Source organism: Microcebus murinus, chromosome 3, assembly GCF_040939455.1.
Source record: "Microcebus murinus isolate Inina chromosome 3, M.murinus_Inina_mat1.0, whole genome shotgun sequence".
Lineage (NCBI taxonomy): Eukaryota > Metazoa > Chordata > Mammalia > Primates > Cheirogaleidae > Microcebus > Microcebus murinus.
This window is the reverse complement of record NC_134106.1, coordinates 37,244,045-37,267,741: the sequence shown is the minus strand read 5'-3', so window position 1 is coordinate 37,267,741 and position 23,697 is coordinate 37,244,045. Positions and strand designations below refer to the sequence as shown.

The 23,697-nt window shown below is 36.0% G+C and overlaps 1 protein-coding gene across 4 annotated transcripts in view; it reads left to right on the top strand.

The window, feature by feature from the left end:
- SRBD1 (S1 RNA binding domain 1) overlaps positions 1–23,697 on the top strand; it is a 234,458-nt gene that overhangs the window by 14,357 nt on the left and 196,404 nt on the right. For all 4 annotated transcript variants that reach the window (XM_012755996.3, XM_020288584.2, XM_012755969.3 and 1 more), the window contains exons 5-10: positions 436–602; positions 5,949–6,066; positions 7,110–7,248; positions 10,164–10,260; positions 11,587–11,722; positions 18,827–18,930. In XM_012755996.3, the coding sequence (XP_012611450.1) occupies positions 436–602; positions 5,949–6,066; positions 7,110–7,248; positions 10,164–10,260; positions 11,587–11,722; positions 18,827–18,930 (761 nt within the window). The remainder of the gene's footprint in view (positions 1–435; positions 603–5,948; positions 6,067–7,109; positions 7,249–10,163; positions 10,261–11,586; positions 11,723–18,826; positions 18,931–23,697) is intronic.

The following is a 23,697-nucleotide window of genomic DNA, read 5'->3' as shown; positions in this document are numbered from 1 at the left end:
CAAATTTTGATAGGAATTGCCAAATCACTCTTCCTTCAGAGGTTATTCATTATACCTTTTCATTAATATGATTAAAAATGCCTTTCCCCTATACTCTTGCTGACATGGTGAGTTACCAACTCCTTGATATTTGCTGTCAATCTGAGAGAAGAAAAGTGCGTCATTGCATAATTGAAAAGTGCTCTCATCGAACACTGTGAAATTTGAATGATGCAGTGGTTTTGATTGAATTTTCCTGAATTGGTGAAATGTCTGTTTTACCATTATAATTGTTAATATATGTATGTATTTTATATAGTTTTTTATAAAAAAAACACAGCAAGGAGTTTCTAAGTGACTAGAGAACATTATTTGATACTACATTTTAAATTATATTTTACAATATAGATGTTTAATTTTTGGTATTTTAAATCACTGAGTGTTTTTGATTTGCAGGTTTTATCTGAGAGAACTAATATTGAACTTTGGGTGTGTGCCAATATCATTCGTCTCTTTAATGATGATAACACAATTCCCTTCATTATACGTTATCGAAAAGAGCTCATTAATAATCTTGATGCTGATTCTTTGAGAGAAGTTCGACAAACACTAGAAGAGCTACGGTAAGAAACCTAGAAAGAGATGAACCTAGTGTAAGGGGAAAACGGTATGTAAGCTAATGAGAAGAAACTATGAGGAAGTGAATGACAGTATATTTTGACAGTTCCAGTGTTTTGCTTCCTTGAATTATTGTAATCTGGATATAGTCCTATTCCTATGGAGAAAGTCTTTTCTGTTTTACTTATTTAGGGGGTGTATGGAGTCCCTCTGCTGGTGAGTTTATGCATAGCTAGGGCATGTGTCAGATAAAAGGTGGTTTGCAGTGAAAGTATATGCCTTAGAATTTGACAGTTGTCTTCTCTCATAGAAAAGATTGGGCATAATGGCAAAAGTAGTACTGTCAGCAGGAAACTCTGAGAAGTACATTTTAGTCTAAATCTTTTAACAGCTTGTGTAAAATTGTCCTGTTAATTCCATAAAGTTCCTAAATGGAGAGTTCTTGGGCAGTATAGAGTTTGGTAGGCAATACATATGTTTCCTTTTTCCGTTCTTTTAATGGTTATGGTAATTTAGTATTTGTGGATTGTAAGTTTTTTATACTTATAGAATGGAAAGTACCTTTTAAAAAAAATTAAGCCTCTGAACTTAATTAACTCAGAAATATGTGTAGAAAGACCATAAGGCTGACCATATGATTCAATAGTGCTTATTAAAAGACTGTTCACCACTCATGCATTTACTGCATGTCTTCTGCAGGTACTATGTTAATGTGTATGTTCTTCAAGTCTACAACAAGGATCTGATTAAAATTGGGTATAATCTTACCATCAAGCTATTCTAAAAGTAATTAGGGTTATTTTTACTTACTAATCTAATGGTCTCAGATGTATCATGTATTCCATACATGTATATGTATCATGTATTCCAGGGCCAGGCTAGTATAATCAAGAATGGGGGATAAGAACTGGAGATTACAACTCCTGTCAAAGAGGGAAACCCTAATTATCTCCTACAGATTACTGTCATACAGAGTTTTCTGCCCAGTTGCTAGATCTCTTTATTTCTGAAAAGAAGCTGGTAATCTGGGTTTCTATGTAAGAAATTTCTAGGCCAAAGAAAACCATCTACAGGTCACATCTTTAAGGCCAGCAGTTTACAAATTCTGACATAAGCTTTTTGTTTGGTAGAAGGCAAAGTAATGAAGAAAGTCTGAGGGTTTGGGGACCTGAAATTGAGAAAAATGTCACAAACGAGCAAAAATCGTTTACTGAAAAAAATTAAAGGTATTCTAACAATATTTGGTTGTGTAGGAGATAAACAGAAGCTTTATATCAAGATTATTATACTATTTTTCATGGTGCCTTGGAGGCTATCAGCTGCTTCAAGATGAAACTGTGTATCTCCTTCCCAGCTACTGGCTGCCAGAAACTCATTGAAGTGGATGATTAATGCAAACCTCATGCTTTTTATGAGATGCGTATGGCTACAGAAGTTGCTGCTGATGCTCTGGGTCAAGAATGGAAAGATTCTCTGGGAGGCTGAGGCGGGTCATTGCTCAAGGTCAGGAGTTCAAGAGCAGCCTGAGCAAGAGCAAGATCCGTCTCTACTAAAAATAGAAAGAAATTAATTGGCCAACTAAAAATATATAGAAAAAATTAGCCGGGCATGGTGGTGCATGCCTGTAGTCCCAGCTACTTGGGAGACTGAGGCAAAAGGATCGCTTGAGCCCAGGAGTTTGAAGTTGCTGTGAACTAGGCTGACGCCATGGTACTCTAGCCCGGGTAACAGAGTAAGACTCTGTCTCAAAAAAAAAAAAAAAAAGAATGGAAAGATATGTGGTCTGAATCAGTGGTGGGAACAACAAGCAAGGTTTCTTCATGAAGCAGGGTGTCTTGACCTATGGCCATATCTGCCTGCTACTGAGTAAGGGGCATTCCTGTCATAAACCAAGGAGAACTGGAGAAAGAAAGCACGTATCTTTTTGAGGTTGCATTGTGGTTGGCAATATGAATGTTTTCAACTTGGTTATTGTGAGAAAAAGAGAGAAATATATTCTGGATTGACTGATAATATGGTGCCTCATCATCTGGGGCCCAAAAGAGCTAGCAGAATCCATACACTTTTCAATCTCTCTAAAGATGATATCCACCAATATTTTGTAAGAAAGCCCTTAAATAAAGAAGGTAAGAAACCTAGGACTAAAGCACCCAAGATTCAGTGTCTTATTATTCTACATGTCCTGCAACACAAACACCAGTGTATTGCTCTGAAAAAAAACTGTGTCAGGAAAAATAAGGAAGAGGCCACAGAAGATGCTAAATTTAAGGAGGCCAAAGAAAAATGCCAGGAACAGATTGCTAAGAGACTCAGGCTGTCCTCTCTAAGAGCTTCCACTTCTGAGTCCAATCAAAAATAAGATTTTCTGAGTAACACATAAATAAGATCAGATCAAGGAAAGATTATCATCACTATTTTCTTTTTCTATAAAAAACACTTCTACTGCAAAAGAGTTCCACTCCCTGGGTTTCCATGACTAGAGGAATAAATTGAATATTAGTAAAAGAATATTCCTTGAATTAGGCAAGGATGTTGACTACGGCTTAGAAGATCTTTTTTCTGTAAGACTGAGATTTCTTTTTGGTAATGAGATATGGTCTCTATTTTTTTTCTTAAGTTTAGCATTTTCTATAATTAGAGCATTGGTTTTCATTCTGTTAATTGTGACCCATACATGAGAAGTAAAACCAATTTAATAAGTCATGCCACTTAAAAAATATGAAATAGAGAATAGAAAATATGAGTTTCATGAAATGTTTCAATTATGTGGTATATATGTATATGTATACTGGATTATAAGATAAAATATATTTCTTAATATGGGTCATGATTAAAAGTGAATTATTCCTAAGTACTTCAACATATATCAAGGATTATGATATCTGAAAAAAATTTTATAATGAATATTTTGTAAATAAAGGTACATTTAGCTATAATTTTCCATTTTCCCTATGTATGGCAACTTTTGGGATATCCTGTATTGTCATTTTAACATGGAAGTAAAAATTGTTACTGAGAAAAAAAAAAAAAGTGAATTAAAGAGTATGGTTCTGGATAGTAAGATGTATTTTTCTCTAAAAGTGCTTGTCATCTTCTTTATGTGCAGGCCAACAGGAATTGGTCTTTAGTCAAAATGACCATGATAGGCTTTAGGCCTTGAAAATAGTCTTGGGCTTCCAGTACTATAAAAGACATAATCTAAGAGGTTGTAATATAATCTAAGGACTATATTCTGCTTTTAGTGTTTTTATTTTTTAAATATATAAGTAGATTTAATTTTCTTTTCCATCAATCATTTTTTTTTTTTTTTTTTTTGAGACAGAGTCTCGCTTTGTTGCCCAGGCTAGACTGAGTGCCGTGGTGTCAGCCTAGCTCACAGCAACCTCACACTCCTGGGCTCAAGCAATCCTCCTGCCTCAGCCTTCCAAGTAGCTGGGACTACAGGCATGCACCACCATGCCCGGCTAATTTTTTCTATATGTTAGTTGGCCAATTAATTTCTTCCTATTTATAGTAGAGACGGGGTCTCGCTCTTGCTCAGGTTAGTTTCAAACTCCTGGACTCAAACAATCCGCCCGCCTCGGCCTCCCAGAGTGCTAGGATTACAGGCGTGAGCCACCGCGCCCGGCCCCCATCAATCATTTTTAATAATTCTCTAACTTTTGGCCATCATTTTAGTGATGCCATTATTAGGCAGATCCTATAAATAAGAACAAGTGATGAAATAGTATCAGAAGCATTAAATAAAACAATAGAATTATATAGTCACAGTGAAAAACTTTTGTAAAGCAGAGGAACTGCTGTACCTACCTCTCTTTTTGTCCATGCTTGTATACTGATCCCTATATGTTGATTCCTGGAATCGGCTTTTTTACTTGGAATCTGGTGGTTTTTTGTGGGGAATGGTATTTAGAAACCAGTTATGGGTGGTGCTAGGTATGCCTTTCTTGAGCAGTGATACTGCAGTAGCAATGAGTATGTCCAATACCCATAACTTGGTTTCTAAGTACCATTCTCCTGATTTCAGGGCTTGGGTAGGGAAAGTAGAAGATGAGCCTGGGATATCTTGTGCCAGAGAATAAGGAAGTGCTCATGGAATGACAGGGATATGTCAGAAGGACACAGAACAGAAGCTAGCTAAAAGGGGCTACTTCTGGCCAAACCTGGAATAATTTGAACATTAAAATGCGATAGCAATGGATTATAACCACTGAATAAAATAAGAAATGAGTCTATAGTGATATAAATAAATCAGTGAATAAATTGAAAGTTTAATGAAGAATGGGATAATTACATAGTTTCCAAGTACCTCTCCACAAAATACTTAATTACAAGAGGAATAAAGAGTACCTGTGTCATGGAGAAACCCACAGATACTACCTTAATTGTCATGGTCAAAGTTAATTAGCAATGGGACAAATCAAAATCTTTTGCCACCTAATAGGATCTAGTGAGAAGAACACAGTGTCACTTCTACAATATTCCTGCCAAAGATGCACCATCTGAATTTAATTGTAAGGACACATCAGAGAAACCCAAACTGTGGGACATTCTTCAAAATAACCGTCCTATAGTATTCAGAAATATTAAGGTCTTGAAAATCAAGAAGAGGCTAAAATACTGTTTTAGTTTGAAGAAGACTATGGACATGTGGCAACTACATGCAAACCATAATGCTCGGCCGGGCGCGGTGGCTCACGCCTGTAATCCTAGCACTCTGGGAGGCCAAGGTGGGTGGATTGCTCAAGGTCAGGAGTTCAAAACCAGCCTGAGCAAGAGCGAGACCCCCCGTCTCTACTATAAATAGAAAGAAATTAATTGGCCAACTAATATATATAGAAAAAATTAGCCGGGCATGGTGGCACATGCCTGTAGTCCCAGCTACTCGGGAGGCTGAGGCAGGAGGATTACTTGAGCCCAGGAGTTTGAGGTTGCCGTGAGCTAGGCTGACACCACGGCACTCACTCGAGCCTGGGCAACAAAGTGAGACTGTCTCAAAAAAAAAAAAAAAGAAAAAAAAACAACCATAATGCTCATCTGAATCCTCTGTAAAGGACATTATTGGGACAATTGGTGAAACTTAAATGAGGTCTGAGGATTAGATGGTACTAATATATCAGAATTAATTACCTGATATTGGTGGCTATATTATGGTTATGTAGGAGAAGATTCATGTTTATAGGAAATGTACCCTAAAGTATTTGGGGGTGTTGTTAACTTATTCTCAAATGGATCAGAGAAGAAAACAGTTCCTTTTACTTTACCTGCAACTTTTCTGTAAGTTTCAGATCGCTTCAAAAAAAAAGTTTTGACATATAAATTTTGTATATTATGAAAGTTTTTATTTTCAGGGCTGTTGCAAAGAAGGTTCATAATACAATCCAGAAAATTAAGAAGGAGGGGAAGATGTCTGAGTGCTTGTTAAAAACCTTGCTAAACTGTAAAACTTTTGAAGAACTAGAACATGTGGTAAGTTACCCTTTTTATCTTTTAATATAATACCTGAATATATTATGATTTGGATCTTTTTATAGTTAAAGACAACCAAGAAGTAAAAAGCTAAAATATTAGCCACCATTTAATTGAATGAAATATTTATTCTTTATTCAATAGATATTTAGAGAGTATTTTTTTTTTTTTTGCTAGACACCTGAGTTTGTAAAGATGAATAAATATATAATCATTATCCTTAAGGAATTCTCAGTTAAGTGGGGAAAGAGAGTTGATAATACAAATGTGAAAAGAGAGAGGGCTGAATTGGAGAGACCTAGATGTAAGTGTGTTCAGCCTGTAGTTGGTACTTGAAACCATGAGAATAGAAGAATTCACTCAAGGAGAGTTTGTGGGGTGAGCAGGTCAGGATTGACCACTGGGGAACATCAACTTTTAAAGTGTGGATGGAGGAGGGGAGAGCCTGAGGAGACATGGAAGAAATGGTCAGAGAGGTATCAGGAGAATTAGGAGATAATGGTACCTTGGAACAGGAGGGAAGAGAGTTTTAGAAGGAGGTAATGATCAATAACTAAATGTAGCAGGGGGATTTGGCAAAATAAGGACTGAAAAAAATATGTTTGATAATTAGGGATCATTGTGGATTTTAATGGTACCACTTTCAGCAAGGTGTGTGAGAAGAGAAGCCAGGTGGTGGCAGGTTGAGGAGTGAATGTGGATTAAGAAGTAGAAGGCTTGTGTGTAGACAATTTTTAGAGGAGCTTGCTGGAGTTGAGGAGAGGACCGTGGCATCCAGGCAATGAGTTTCTAAGATAAGTGAAACCAAACACACAGGTAATATAGCATATAGAAAAGCATGAAGAATAAGATAAGGCACACACCATCTTCATACAGTAAGTATTATCTAGTTAGTATTACTTCATCTCTGAAGGAGGAAGAAAGGGTTGAGAAAAAGATGTCTTAAGCATTCTCAGCATGGCTTCTAATTTTATATCCTAGTTTTAACTTTTGCTTTTTAAACTGAACCATATGATATGTTTTCTGCCTTTTTTTTTTTCTAGTCTGCTCCATATAAAACTGGGAGCAAAGGCACTAAAGCGCAGAGAGCAAAACAGTTGGGATTAGAAGGAGCAGCCAGGACACTGCTTGAGAATCCAGGGGCGCTCAATCTGCTCTCTTACGTTAGACCTGTTGTTAAAGGTACCAGCTTTACTTACAGAGATCATCTTTGCTTTCTTTTTTTTTAATTTGAAAACTTATGTTTAAAAGTTATTTCATTTAGTAATGACTATATAAAAGAATATTGCAGCATATAAACAATAAATAATTCTAGTAAAATAAATCTTGATATACCTATTGCTTAGCCACTCTGCTTTCCTTTTTTGATGAAGTCCCTGTTCTAGTCTTTTGCTTATTTTTCTATGTATTTCTCTTTTTCTTATTCATTTATAAGTATTTTTTAGATAGTCTTTGTCACTTATGTGTTGCAAATCTTTTCTCCCAGTTCATAACTTGTCTTTTCATTTTCTTTATGCCATCTCTTAGTATGTGAGGATTGAATGTGGATTAAGAAGTAGAAAGATTGTGTGTAGATAATTTTTAGATGAGCTTGCTGGAGTTGAGGAGAGGACCTTGGCAACCAAGGAGGAAAACTAAAGAAGGTTTTAGTTTTATTATAGTTAATTTATTAATCTTTTCTTTTAAGATAATTGCTCTTTTTCTTTTTAAAGAAATCCCTTCATATCCCAAGGTTATAAAGATTCTCCCATATTGTCTCCCATATTTAAAAAGCTTTTAAAGCTTTTATTTCTAAAAATTTTTTAGTTATAAAAGTCATATTTACTCTTTAAATAGAATTTCAGCAATTCTGACATACACGAAGTATAAAGTGAAGCCCTACTCCCACACTTCTAAGAGTAAAGTTATCTTCTTCTGAAATTTACTTACAACTGTATCTTTCCATTGTGTATTTGTATGCACAAGAGAGAATGAGAGTGAGAGATGAAAGGTAAGATATTTCTAAGAAAAACCCAAGGAGAATGACAGTTGATACATGCCAAGATGCAATGGTTTTATTGTCAAAATGAACCTTTGAGTGAGAACCTTCTGGATAAGACTGGCTTTTTTCAGGAGTTCTCTGTTAGTGTTGAGTGGGGGGATTGATGCTCTGGTGATCCATATTCTTTTAAAAATATATTTTACTAAAGTATTTTAGAAAATTGTATATATTTAACATGTCCAAGATGATGCTTTGATGTACATATACATAGTGAAATGAATACCGTAGTCATTCAGTACTGTACATGATAATCAAGCACTTGACTTGTCTATCATCTCACAGTTACCTTGTTTTTGTGGTAAGAGTATCTGAAATCTACTCTTTTGATAAATTTCTAGTATACAGTACAATATTATTAACTGTAGTCTTCATACTGTACATTAGATCTCTAGTCTTATTCAGCCTTCATAACTACAACTTATTACCCTATCCTTTCATTCTCCCTCTCCATTCCAGTCTAGTTTCTTTTGTGCTTCTGTTGATTCTTTAGGTTGGGAGATATAAATGTCTGTAGGGGGCAGTCTCTGATAACAAAATCCACAGTACGTACTGAACTGTAGAAAATTGTAGCACACCATAGCCTGTTTTTGTTTTAAATAATCCAGCAAATGTGAATTTGTGATTTAAAAAATTGAGTAGGTATGTCTGTAAAATACAAATATCTGTTCATACTCAAACACACACATCTTAATATGTTTGGAAAAGGATGATAATAAAAGAAAAAAATAGGATTATTTGAGTTTAGAGATGGGTTGAAATGAATAAAATTCAAATTTAATTTTTAATGTGTATTTATAATTAGATTTACAAATGGTTGCAAAATTTAATATTTTAATGATAGCTGAGACTGTATAGCTAAGCATTAAAGTTAACCACAGTGAGAACTATCTGTGCCCAGTCATGGTATGTTTTATTAAGATTTTCAGAATGTTAGATGTATGAAAGTTTATTGACTGTTCCTATTTTTATTTTTCTTGTTATGACTGATTTCCTTTTCTTCTACTTCCCGTCACTTTTGGTACAAAGGTGTGAGTTCTCACATATACTGAATTCCTACTAGGTAGGTTTTTGATAACCGTATTGTCATAATGGAATACATGATCATGGACACTTGGTGATACTTCTGATAATGTGGATAGACTACAGGCATGTGCCACCACACCCAGCTAATTTTTTCTATTTTTAGTGGAGACGGGGTCTTGCTCTTGCTCAGGCTGGTCTTGAACTCCTGAGCTCAAGCAGTCCTCCCACATTGGCCTCCCAGAGTGCTAGGATTACAGGTGTGAGCCACTGCGCCGGGCCCCCATAACACCTTTAATTTTTGCAAACACTTCATCAAGGAAGTACTATTATTATTATTCTATTTTTATAGGAAAGTAACTTTAAAAGAAGGTATAGAGAAGTCAAGTAATTTGCCTAACGTCTCATGCTTGGTAAGGGACAGAAACAGGTTATACAAGGCAGCTTACTCCAGAGCTACATTTTTTTTTTTTTTTTTTTTTTTTTGAGACAGTCTCATTTTGTTGCCCAGGCTAGAGTGAGTGCCGTGGCGTCAGCCTGGCTCACAGCAACCTCAATCTCCGGGGCTCAGCGATCCTACTGCCTCAGCCTCCCGAGTAGCTGGGACTACAGGCATGCACCACCATGCCCGGCTAATTTTTTGTATATATATTTTTAGTTGGTCAATTAATTTATTTCTATTTTTGGTAGAGATGGGGTCTCGCTCAGGCTGGTTTCGAACTCCAGACCTTGAGCAATCTGCCCGCCTCGGTCTCCCAAAGTGCTAGGATTACAGGCGTGAGCCACCACGCCCTGCCTCAGAGCTACATTTTTAACCACTAGGCAAGAGAGTATGTAAAGGGCCTGTATTATTGCTTTTGGAGACTAGTTTTTGTTGCAGAGGGAAGCTAGTCACTGCTACTGTACCTTTCTGTCTTAAGGTTGTCAATTTAAGATTTTATTTTGACCAAATTAATTTACTGTGATTTAATTATAGAATTTAAAATCAATCTTAAACTTTTTTGTTTTTGTTTTCCCTCTTACTCTTCTCTTAAAGGGCTTTCAACACTCCAGGATATTGAAATAGGAGTACAGCATATTTTAGCAGACATGATTGCTAAAGACAAAGACACGCTTGATTTCATTCGGAAATTGTGAGTAACTCTTATGGAGTTTTCTGCTTTGTGGACTCATGCTGTTAATGGTTATATGGTTAGTGCTAACACTGGTGTTCATTAAAAACTTTATTTTCCAGCTTTTTTTTTTTTAGTAGCAGAACTCTTTGTTGAAACAACAGAATCTTAATATATAAAACAGATAAAGTAAGGTTTTAATTGAATTCTGGGCAGGGAGCCTGGAATTCTGCCTACTCATGCTCCTTACACTGAGGCATCTCAGTGAAGGGCGCTGAAGAACACAGTTTGAAATTCAATGCATTACATAATATATACTAGAGAGAGTCATGTTCATTTGGAGTGGGTAGCATTGCTTTTTAAACCTGTTGATTGTGATTTATGCTTCATTTTATAATATCTCATTTCTTGTGTTTAACAATAATTGGGTTTACTTGAGGATGTATAGTATCAGGTATGGATAAAAGTGCTGACCTCAAAATGAATTTTGGCTTTTGAGGAGAGCAGTTTATCCATGGCATCACACATCAAATTTATAAAGAGATTAAAGCTCTTTGACCTAGAGCCTATTTGGGCTTATGGGTTTTATGCCTCATTAAAAAAATGCATTAATTTAAAACCCTATTTTTATATACTCTGTTCTTTTTCTGCTGTGTATCAAGAGAGAAGACAGGTTTCTGCCAGAGGTCTGCCCTTCCTCTCTCTCTACCCACATCTCTCTAGCTGTGTGAGCTATATAGAGGAGAGGGAAGGTGGAGATGACCCAATTGATTACTGTTGATTGTCAGGGTTTTTGTTAATACAAGAGAGAGAACTTTTCTATTTTCTCAGTGGTCCCAGTGGGAATGAGTTGAAATAGGAGAATTGCTCAGGTTTTAAAATGTGTTTTTATAAGTAATTAATGCTGCTTAACTTTGATTCAGTTTTATAAATTGTTATTGGAAGTTGTCCTGACACATCCTTTTATTTGCCTTCTTTTTAGTTTTTAATTGACTGTGACTACCATACTGGTTAGAAAAGGAAGATATTTAGACTAGAGTAATTGGTCTGATTTTTATAGATAGTTTTGGTCTCTTGCAGATCTGTAAATCATATCCAAATTTATTTGGATATTTAATGGAGGGGGTTGGGTTGATGTTCAAATAGATCAGTAGGACCTATGCTAGCATGAATAGACAGAGTCCTCTTTTGATGGGTCACATTTTCATAGCTGGGCATCATTAAAAAGAAATCTTCTTTGGTAATGGCTTAACTTTTTTGCTATCCTTATTTCCACATAATGTGTTTCTTTACTAAACCTCATATTAATAACTGCCTGTTTTTTTGAACATTTGTGTGTCTGAACAGGTGCCAAAATAGATACATTTGTATCCAGTCATCTCTGGCAAAAGTGTCCTCAAAAAAGGTAAATGAGAAAGACGTTGATAAGTTTCTTCTCTACCAGAATTTTTCATGCAACATAAGAAACATCCAACATCATCAGGTAAATAAGAAAACTCCTTGTGCATGCTGACAATAGTAATAATAACTTTGCATTTGCCTGCTACTTTACTTACTAAGGATTTAAAGAATTTCATGTCAGCTCTTTTCTTTTTATAAATTTTCATGTACTCCCTATAACCCCCCATTTCACAAATGAGGAACTAAAGACCTGGAGAAGTTAGTAAGTGACACTGAGAATTATTAGCAGAGCTGACAACATAACAACTCATATATCTTGACTTTCTGGCTGGCAGTCTTGTTAGACCCTGCTTCCGAGTATGTTTGGATTTGAGATCAATTCTGAATCTCTTCCAGGTAAAATACAAACCAGATACCTGATTCAGGATAAAGTGTGAGAGATCTTATTTTGTTTTGTAAATCATACTCATTGTATCTCAGTGTTTTAATGTGATTTTTTTTTTTTTTTTTTTGAGACAGAGTCTCGCTTTGTTGTCCAGGCTAGAGTGAGTGCCGTGGCGTCAGCCTAGCTCACAGCAACCTCAAACTCCTGGGCTCGAGTGATCCTTCTGCCTCAGCCTCCCGAGTAGCTGGGACTACAGGCATGCGCCACTATGCCCGGCTAATTTTATATATATATATCAGTTGGCCAATTAATTTCTTTCTATTTATAGTAGAGACGGGGTCTCGCTCTTGCTCAGGCTGGTTTTGAACTCCTGACCTTGAGCAATCCGCCGGCCTCGGCCTCCCAAGAGCTAGGATTACAGGCGTGAGCCACAGCGCCCGGCCTGATTTTTCATTTCACTAATTTTTTTCCTAAATGTAGTCATAGGCTGTATGTATATTGTAGAATGTGGTTTTTAAATCACATAGGGGGAAAAAAAGAGGTGTTACAAACCAAAAATGCATTAATACTGGTTTTTATATTTACATATGTAGCTACCATTACCAGTGTTATTTCTTTGTACGTTCTTTTTTTTTTGAGACAGAGTCTGGCTCTGTTGCCCGTGTAGAGTGCCATGGCGTCAGCCTAGCTCACAGCAACCTCCAACTCCTGGACTCAAGCACTCCTTCTGCCTCAGCCTCCCAAGTAGCTGGGGTTACAGGCATGCTCCACCATGCCTGGCTAATTTTTTCTCTATATATTTTTAGTTGTCTAGAAAATTTCTTTCTATTTTTAGTAGAGACAGGATGGGGTCTCACTCTTGCTCAGGCTGGTCTCGAACTCCTGACATTGAGCAATCCTCCCGTCTTGGCCTTCCAGAGTGCTAGTCTTTGTATGTTCTTGAATTACTGTCTAGTGTCTTTTCATTTCAGTCTGAAGGTACTTATTATAATATTTCATGTAAGGCATGTCTTCTAATGACAATCTCCCTAGGTTTTGTTTTTCTGAAAGTTTTAATTTCTCTTTTTTAGAAAAACAGTATTTTTAGTTACAAAATGCACATAACACAAAGTATACAATCTTAGGCATTTTTAAGTGTACAGTTTAGTAATATTAAGTATAGATAGTCACGTTGTGCAACCAGTCTCCAGAACTTTTCATTTGGTAAAGCTGAAACTCTATATCCATTAAACATTTCTTTCATCTTTGAAGGATAATTATTCTGGTTATAGAATTCTTGGTTATAAGGTTTTTTTTTTTTCTTGTAATACTTTGATTATGTCATCCACAGCCTTATGGTATGGCCTCTGTGGTTTTTGATGAGTTGTCAGCTATTAATCTTACTGAACCCTTGTTCATGACAAGTCATTTCTTTCTTCCTGCATTCAAGATTATCTGTCTTTATCTTTTGACAGTTTGATTTTAATGTGTCATGTTTTGGGTCTCTGGGTTTATCCTACTTGAAGTTCATTGTGATTCTTAGATTAATGTTTTTCATCAAAATTGGGAAATTCTTGGTCAAAATTTCTTCAGATATTCTTTGTGCTCCTTTCTCATCTCTCTTGGGACTTCCATTATATGTAATGGGTATGCTTGATAGTGTCCCACAGGTTTCTTAAGCTCTGTTCATTTCTTTTTCTCTCTTTTCTGACTGTATAATCTCTATGACTGCCTTCATGGTTGTTGATCTGTTCTTTTGCTTGCTCAAATTTGAGCATATTTAAGACAGTTGATTTAAAATTTTTGTTTGATAAGGCATGTCTAAGCTTCCTCAGGGACAGTTTTCATTAATTTTCCTGTGAATGGATCATACTTTCTTGTTTCTTTGCATGGCTTGTCATTTTTTTGGGAAAAACTGGATATTTTGAGTGTTATAACTTGGCAACTGTAGAAATTGGATTGTTTCTTCTCCTAAGTGTTGGTGCCGCTTATTGTGGGTTGTTGGCTTTCTAAACTATTTTTGTAAATCTGTATTCTTTGTCATGTGTGGCCATTGAGGTCTCTCTTCTTTGCTTAGTAACCAGCTAGTTATTTGATAGAGATTTCCTTAGATGCCTGGAGCCCAAAACAAACAAACCAACCCCAAACTCTCCCAGGTTTTGTAGGCTGGTTCTGTGTTGGGGCACTCCTTCAACCCTTGTGAGGCCATTAACAACTCTGCCTTAGCCTTTTCTTCCTGTTTGCATGGAGCCCAAAGGTCATTCAGAGGTGAAACATAAGGTCTTCTTAAGTCTTTTCAAAGCATGGGCCTAGCTCTGAGCATGCAGGTGGCCTACTAGAGTCCCTGGTATACACAGGAATTTTAAAAAGCCCCATTCCCCTCAAATATCTCATTTCTCAGCTTCTTCCTTCACAAGTTTTTGATCTGTTAGTAGCCCCACTGTTTTTCCTTACCTCTCATGGCTATAGGTAGTACATTTGCCTTTAAATGCTTTTGACAAAGGCCACCTGAGGAGCTGTTTCTGTCCAGAGTGAGCTCTAAGGCAGGTGAAACAAAAGCAAGCCCTTTAGTCAATCCCTCAGAGATGCACCAGACAGATTAAAACACACAACCACAATATTTGAGAATAAGATCCATACTGCTCCTTATAGTAGCAGCAACCTGCCCTAGGAATTTGGGCTGTCATCTTCATGGCCAGTGCAAATCTGGAGAGTGGAGGATGGTAAACAAATCAGTTAGAAGTGTTTATGGAATTTCTTTTGGAAATTCTGTAGCTTCTTTATTCTTCAGGTGTTCCTCTGGTTGTTGTAAAGTTTTAATTAGATTTCAGAATTTTGAAAAAGCAACATCTTTAAAGTATAGTATCTATGCCCCTGTTCTATTCCGAAACCAGGATGTGACTTTTAACAATATAAAATTTCCTTCTTTATCTTGTTTAATGCTTTTTATCTTGAAGTCTACTTTGGTCAGGATTGCAACCTGTGCTTTCTTGATGGAAATTGACCCCACTCTTGTTTTAATCTTGGCCCTACAATTATGTGAAATGCTTGTCCTTAGTCCTTTTGCCAAAGCTCTCCAGTCTTTTGGGTGAATGGAGTTTATTCTCTAGTCTAGTAGGAATTGGTAAACTTTTTATGTAAAGGCCCAGTGAATAAATATTTTAGGCTCTGTGAGCTTTTTTTTTTTGCAACTACGTGACTGCCATGTAGCATAAAAGCTGTCATATACAACACATAAATGAATGAGCATGGTTTTGTTTTAATAAAATTTTATTTACAAAAACAAGTGGCATGTTGGATTTGGCCCATGGGCCATAGTTTGCTGACCTCTGCTCTAGTGTATGTCTTAAGAAGGGTATATGTGGCCAGGTGCAGTGGCTCAAGCCTGTAATCTAAGCACTTTGGGAGGCTAAGGTGGAAAGATCCCTTGAGGACAGGAGTTTGAGATGATCCTGAGCAATATATTGAGACCCTGTCTCTACAAAAAAATAGAAAAATTAGCTGGACATGGTGGTGTATGCCTGTAATCCTAGCTACTCAGGAGGCTGAGGCAGGAGGATTGCTCGAGCCCAGGAGTTTGAGACAAACATGGGCAACATAGTGGGACTTTATCTTAAAAAAAAAAAGAAAGAAAAGAAAATCAATTCATTTTAGATGTATAGGTTTATTTCTAGATTCCCAAATCTATTCCATTGGTCTGTATGTCTGTCCTTATGCCAATACCATACTGTCTTGATTACTGGGGCCTTGTAGTAAGTTTTGAAATCGGGAAGTGGGAATCCTCCAAGTTAATTCTTCTTTTTAAAGATTGACTTGGCTATTCTGGTCCTTTGAATTTCTATATGAATTTTAGAATTAGTTTGTTAATTTCTGTAAAGAAACTAGCTGGGATTTGATAGTGACTGAATCTGTAAATAAATTTGACAAGTATTACCATCTTAGCAATATTAAGCCTCCTCATCCATGAACATGGGATGTCTCTTCATTTATTTAGGTCTTTCTTTAATTTCTTTCAACAATGTTTTGTAGTTTTCATAGTATAGTCGTCCCCTGGTATACACGGGATTGGTTCCAGATTGGTTCCTGGTATACACAGGGGATTGGTTCCAGATTGGTTACACCTCTCTCACAACCAATACGTGGTTGAAAAAAAAAATCCACGTATAAGTGGACCTGTGCAGTTAAGACCTATGTTGTTTAAGGGTCAACTGTATAAGTTTTGCACTTTTTTTGTTAAATTTATTCCAAGTATTTTATTCCTTTTGGTGCTATAGTAAATGAAATTTAAAAAATTTATTTGCAGAATATTTATTGTTAGTGTATAGAAATTGATTTCGTATATTGATCTTGTATCCTGCAACTTTGCTGATCTTTTTATTAGTTCTAATAGTTTTATAGTGGGTTCCTTAGAATTTTCTATATACAAGTTGATGCTCGCTGCAGATAGAGAAAGTTGTACTTCTTTCTTTCCAATTTGGATACCCTCCCTCACTTCTTTCCCCTTTCCTGGCTAGAACCTCCAGTACAGTGTGGTGAGAGCAGACACCCTTGTCTTAGATGGAATCCAGTTCTTCACCATTAAATATGATGTTAGCCCTGAAGTTTCTGTACATGCGCTTTCTCACATTGAAGAACTTGCCTTATATTCCTAGTTTGTTGAGTGTATTTATCATGAAGGGGTGCTGGATTCTGTCAAATGTTTTTTCTGCATTGAGATGCTCATGTGATTTTTGTTTTTTATTCTATTGATATAATGTATTATGTTAATTGATTTTTGGATGTTAAATCAACTAGTCATTCCTGGAATAAATTCTACTTGATCCTGGTGTATAATTCTTTTTTTTTTTTTATATATTTCTAGGTTTGGTTTGCCAGTATTTTATTGAAGATTTTTTTTTTTTTTTGAGACAGAGTCTCGCTTTGTTGCCTAGGCTAGAGTGAGTGCCGTGGCATCAGCCTAGCTCACAGCAACCTCAAACTCCTGGGCTCAAGCGATGCCTACTGCCTCAGCCTCCCGAGTAGCTAGGACTACAGGCATGTGCCACCATGCCTGGCTAATTTTTTCTATATATATTAGTTGGCCAATTAATTTCTTTGTATTTATAGTAGAGACAGGGTCTCGCTCTTGCTCAGGCTGGTTTTGAACTCCTGACCTCGAGCAATCCGCCCGCCTTGGCCTCCCAGAGAGCTAGGATTACAGGCGTGAGCCACCTTGCCCGGCCTTTATTGAAGATTTTTATATCTATATTTATAAGATACACTGATCTCTAGTTTTCTTATGAAGTCTTGTCTGGTTTTTGTGTCAGGATAATACTGGCCTCATAGAAAGAGTTGGGAAGTTTTCCCTTCTTTTATATTTTTTGGAAAAGTTTGTAAAGAGTTGGGATGAATTCTTTTTTAAATGTTTGGTGAAATTTGGTGGTGGAGCCATCTTGGACTGGACATCTGTTTGTGGGAAAATTTAAAATTACTGATTGAATGTCTTTACTTGTCATAGGTCTATTCAGATTTTCTATTTCTTTTGTATTTGATTTTGTCCGTTTGGTTAGGAATTTGTCCATTTTATCTGTTATATAATTTGGCATACACTTGTTCATAGTATTCTCTTATGATCCTCTTTATTTCCATAAGGTCCATAGTAATGGGCCTCTCTTGTTCCTGATTTTGGTGATTTGAGTGTTTTCTTTTTTTTCTTGGTTAGTCTAGCAAAAGGTCTGTTAATTTTGTTGATATTTTCAAAGAACCAACTTTTCATTTTGTTGATATTCTCTATTTTCCTATTCTCTATTTAATTAACTTTCATCCTATTATTTTTTTATTTCCTTTCTTCTGCTTGCTTGGTTTTGTTTGTACTTCTTTAAGGAGTGTTTTTAATGTGTTTTAAGATAGTTGCTCTTTTAATATAATATTAACAGCATGGATGGGTTGATCTGAGTTTAATTTTCTCCTTTGTTACTTGCTACCTTTGTGATTTGGTACAAGTAGTCTCAGAAAAATTATTATATAAAAGGAAGACGATAATACACACATCACTGGTGGCTGTAGGATTAATGCTCAGATGGACCGTAAAATTTAGGTGCTCAATAAATGGTAACAATTAGTAACTATTAAATATTCCACTTACGATTTCACATGTTTGTATTTATCCTAGTATAAGTTATTTTTGCACATTTATAAAAAGTATACCCTTCTAGGCCAGGCATGGTGGCTCACACCTGTAATCCTAGTACTCTGGGAGGCTGAGGTGGGAGGGTCACTTGAGGTCAGACCCTATCTCTACTAAAAATAGAAAAAAATAGTATGTGGCATGTACTTATAGTCCCAGCTACAAGTGAGGCTGAGGAAGGAGGATTGCTTGAGTCCAGGAGTTTGAGGTTGCTGTGTGTTAGTCTGACACCATGGCACTCTACCCCAGGTGACAGAGTGAGACTCTTATCTCAAAAAAAAAAAAAAAAAAAAGTATACCCTTCCAACTCCAGATGGTCAAAAATTTTCAATTAGTAGAATGTGAAATGAGATTTTATATCACCAAAGTCTGTTCTTGTGAATGTGATAGATTGGCTTTGTTACTGTATTTTATTTTTAAAAAGCATGTTATGGTTTTTATTATGAGGGAGGTAGGTTACTTGAAAAAAGTATAAACAAATTATTATTTTGGATACATTCATGGTAAATAAATGAATAAAAAATTGATATACCAATTTTTACTAATAAGTCTTGGCTAGATAGCTACCTGATTTGTTTCAAAAATGTTGACTGTTTAAATTTATCATTTATATATTTTGTGAGTTATCAGTCTTTGCCATATATGTTTGTGCCCAGATTCTGGCAATTAACCGTGGAGAAAATTTGAAGATCCTGACAGTTAAGGTCAACATTTCTGATGGAGTGAAGAATGAATTCTGTAGGTGGTGCATCCAAAACAGGTCTGTTTATAGATTTTTATAGAATTTCCTTTCCTTTCTAAAATACCATGCTGATATCTAAAGGAACTGACATGGGAAGATGTTATTATGTTAAATAAAAGAAAATGATAGAAAATATATATAGTGTTTCTTTTGCATATTTAGAAATAAATGAATAAATGTACGTGTTATATATGTTTAAATAGAAAATATCTGGGAGAGTACATAAGAAATTATTGATAATGATTATCTCCAAAGAGAGGAACTTTTACTTGAATTATATTCTATACCATTTGAATTTTTTACAAAGAGCATCTCTTTGCTTGTAAAAGGTAAATAAATAAACAAAAACATACTTTATATAGCACATCTGAAATGTTTAACTCATTAAAGATGATTGAAACAAAAATTTAACTTATAGGATATGATAATACACATCTATAAATGTACTATATATGATTTACCTAAAATATTTTGTACATTAAGGATGATTGAGATAAACATTACATTTATTAGATATTTTAAAGAAAATTTTAAACTTAGGTAATTTTTTATTATCCTTTTCATTTTTTTTTTTTTTTTTTTTTTTTTTGAGACAGAGTCTCACTTTGTTGCCCAGGCTAGAGTGAGTGCCGTGGCGTCAGCCTGGCTCACAGCAACCTCAATCTCCGGGGCTCAGCGATCCTACTGCCTCAGCCTCCCGAGTAGCTGGGACTACAGGCATGCGCCACCATGCCCGGCTAATTTTTTGTATATATATTTTTAGTTGGTCAATTAATTTATTTCTATTTTTGGTAGAGACGGGGTCTCACTCAGGCTGGTTTCGAACTCCTGACCTTGAGCAATCCGCCCGCCTCGGCCTCCCAAAGTGCTAGGATTACAGGCGTGAGCCACCGCGCCCGGCCTATCCTTTTCATTTGTTAAAAGAACGTTTTTAAATAGCGCTAGTCATTTGTATAGCCTTTTAAATTTTAGTTTTAACTTTTCAGAGGTATTTGATCCTCACAATAATGTATTTGGTTGGTAGAGCAGATTTTGTAGCCACTATTTAATCAAACAGACAACCAACCCATAGTCACAGGTGTAAGAAGTAATATAATATATGACTGAAGTGAATATTGTAATATTATATTATATTATTATATACAATATTATGTACAGTGTATTACTTCCTACACCTGTGACTATGAGTATGTTACTTAATTTCTTTCTCAGTTTCATCATCCTTAAAATGGTGGGTAATATCTTCCTCATAGACTTAGAGGATTAAGTGATTTAAAAAAATTTTTTTTGAGACATAGTCTTACTGTTGCCTGGGCTAGAGTGTGGTGGCATCATCATAGCTCACTGCAACCTCAAACTCCAGGTTCAAGGGATCCTCCTGCCTCAGCCTTCCAAGTACCTGGGACTAGAGGCATGCACCACCATACCCAGCTAGTTTTTCTAATTTTTTGTAGAGATGGGATCTTGCTCTTGCTCAGGCTCATCTTGAACTTCTGGCCTCAGGCAATCCTCCCACTTCGGCCTCCCAAAGTACTAGGATTATAGGCATAAGCCACCTTGCCCAGCCTAACTGATACTCCATGTAATTGTGTAGCATGATACCTGGTAAAGAATAAGCCTTTGATGGTATATGTTATTACAAAGTGGTACGATTATTGTGTCAATTCTCTTTTTAGAGAAGTAATGGTAAATAAATCACAGTAAATTGAAGACAACTTCTGGCTTATTTTCCTATAAATATTCATAATACTCAGCATCAGAGTCAGTCCTCAGTAGTTAAAGAAGTATTAGTTATGCTTTTAACCTATTATTGTTATACTAGGTAAATGTCAAGGAATGGTTTTCTTTATGGTGATTTTTTTTGGCCTACCTATATATCACTCGGTTCTACTCTAATGGAGTAATTGGTGATATTATTTAACCTATAGTATAACATTACATCATTATGCTATAGTAATATAATTTTTAGTCAGGTTTAGAAGTTTTTCTTCATATAGATAATTCCAAGAACTATGCTTTTATGGGAACTAAAGGACTTTTCTCAATTTTTTTCTTTAAACATATTCGAATAACTCTGTAGATGCTTACTCAATGAATCTTTTCTTCTTTTTTTATTCTCTTTGTTCCTATTTCTTCTATCCTCGTCCCCAACATACTCATCCATTCAGGTTTTGTGCTAGATGTTGGAGATTTGCTTGTAAATTAGACAAATATGCTACTGCCTGTCCTTGGTGATAATGTAGTTTACTGAGAACAACATTGAGAAAATAGGTAAGAATGCATTGAGTTATGAAGAGGTGCAGTATACTTGTAAGTGCTTGTACCAGAGAACTCTAGCATGAGCTGGACACAAAAGTAGGACAGAGACAGAAGAGGGAAGATAAGTGACACGAAGTGAAGATTGAGATATTGGCATGGGCCAGATCATACCTAGCTTTCTAGATATGCTAAGGATTTTGTTTTTTATTTTAAGGGTGGTAAGACCCAATAAAGGTTTTAAACAGAGGAGTGTTATGATCAGATTACATTTTAAGAAGATCACTCTGGCTATAGTATAGACAATTATTTGGAAGGAACCAAGAGTAAATGGGGAGCAAGAGATGATGGTAGCTTGGACTAGGGTGGTAGTAATAAGAAATAAGTAGACATATTTAGGAGGTAGAGTCTATAGGGGTAGAACAAAGTATCTGATTAAATGGTGGATAGCTTGGTCAGGGAGAAGTAAAGTGAAACATGACATTTGTATGACTTGAACAAGATGATGGTACTATTTGCTATCATACTATAAATATATAAACCACTGTATAATTAGGGCAAAGAATGATTTAAATGGAAATCTTATTACCTAACTCAATTAGCATTAACAAGGAGGAATTTAACACTAATGTATTAGTATTAAAAATAATATTTAGATTCAAATCGGCAACTGACAATTCATCATTTGTAATTTTATGATGCTAGTACCAGAGGATAAGTATGAGAGGATTTCTAAGTTTGTCAGATGCTGAAATAGTTGTTATGTTGTCAGAACCCCAATAATCCAAGTTTCCACATTTGTTGTTTAAATAAAAACATATGTGAAGGAATGATCTCAGTAGTTCTTGTGCGTGAATTGGATTATATGGTCACCAGAACTTGTCTTTTTGAGTTTGTAGATTTTTGTGTCTTTGACTTGATAAGTAAATTTATATTCTCTAAAATGGTGCTGCTGTTTTTCATGTAGTAGATTTAAGGGGAACTATTTCCTGTATCTAGTTCTCTTTTATTTTATTTTATTTATTTATTTATTTATTTTTTTTGAGACAACGTCTCGCTTTCTTGCCTAGGCTAGAGTGAGTGCCGTGGTGTCAGCCTAGCTCACAGCAACCTCAAACTCCTGGGCTCAAGCGATCCTCCTGCCTCAGCCTCCCGAGTAGCTGGGACTACAGGCACAAGCCACCATGCCCGGCTGATTTTTATATATATGTATATATATTAGTTGGCCAATTAATTTCTTTCTATTTTTATGGTAGAGATGGGGTCTCGCTCAGGCTGGTTTTGAACTCCTGACCTTGAGCAATCCGCCCGCCTCGGCCTCCCAGAGTGCTAGGATTACAGGCGTGAGCCACCGCGCCCGGCCTAGTTCTCTTTTAAATGTGGCAAAATGAAAGCTACGTGGAGAGAGCCTATCTTTATCTTATAGATAAGAAATGGAGAGAGCATATTTCTTTGACAAAAAGGAGAATATTTCTTTGTGTATAATGGGTGAACAAACATATCTCTGTCAAAACATACAGTTTAGTACTTGGGTATTTTTGGTTGTTTATAGTACTATCCTGGTCGTTATAGGTGTTTGAGTTTGTGACCTCCACCTTAATTTTGTGCTTTCTTGTGTACATCTTATATAGTTTGTGTTTTGTATTGTGGAATTTGGTTTAAGTGAAGTCCTTCTTAGTTTTATTAAGAAGTATTTAACTGTTGAATCAGAGGAAGAATCAAGTTTTGAGATGATATCCTGTAAGGCAAACCCATTATATTTACTTTAAGTTTATAGATACAGTAGTAATATATAAGTAAGTTTATAGATACAGTAGTAATATCTGTTAATTCATTATACTGTTTCATGTTCCTTAGTGTGGTAGTCCTGTGAATAGTTCTCAGCAAGACAGTGAAGGGGCAGAAATTGTTAGATAAGGAACCAAAAGGAGTTCTTGTAATATAGGAGGTGGATATAGCTGTTACATAGTTTTCAGGGTTGAGTCTGATTGAATGGATATAATTGAGGCATCCTCAAAAATAAAATGGAACCACAACACTCTGTTCCAGGGAAGAGAGCAGAGCAGTTCAAGCTGAAGAAGGATCTTAAGGTTTAAAGACGACTATTGGGGCTTTGCGGGAATGGGCAAGTAATATTAAAGATTTCTGGCTTTTTCCTGCAAGCAATGGGGAAACTTTGGCTTAAAGGTAATGACCCTATCCGCAGCAGATATATACATTAAAAAAAAAAAATCACTCTGTTTGAGTCTTCCTGCCTCTAAGGACTATCTTCTTAGTATATTGTTCTGGAATGCAGGACTATATTCTCTCCTACCTGGCCAAGCTCCATAGCATTGTGTATAAGACTCTTTATGATCCAGCCACTACCCTATTTTCTAGCCTCTCCTCCTGTCTCCACTTGATCCTGCCTCTGAGCTTTTACATATGCTATGGGTTTTTTCTCAGAGTGGGCTTATTGCTTTGTCTTGCTTGGTGAATAAACCACAATTCATTTTTAAAACCCCTCTCAGATGTTTCGTATAAGACATC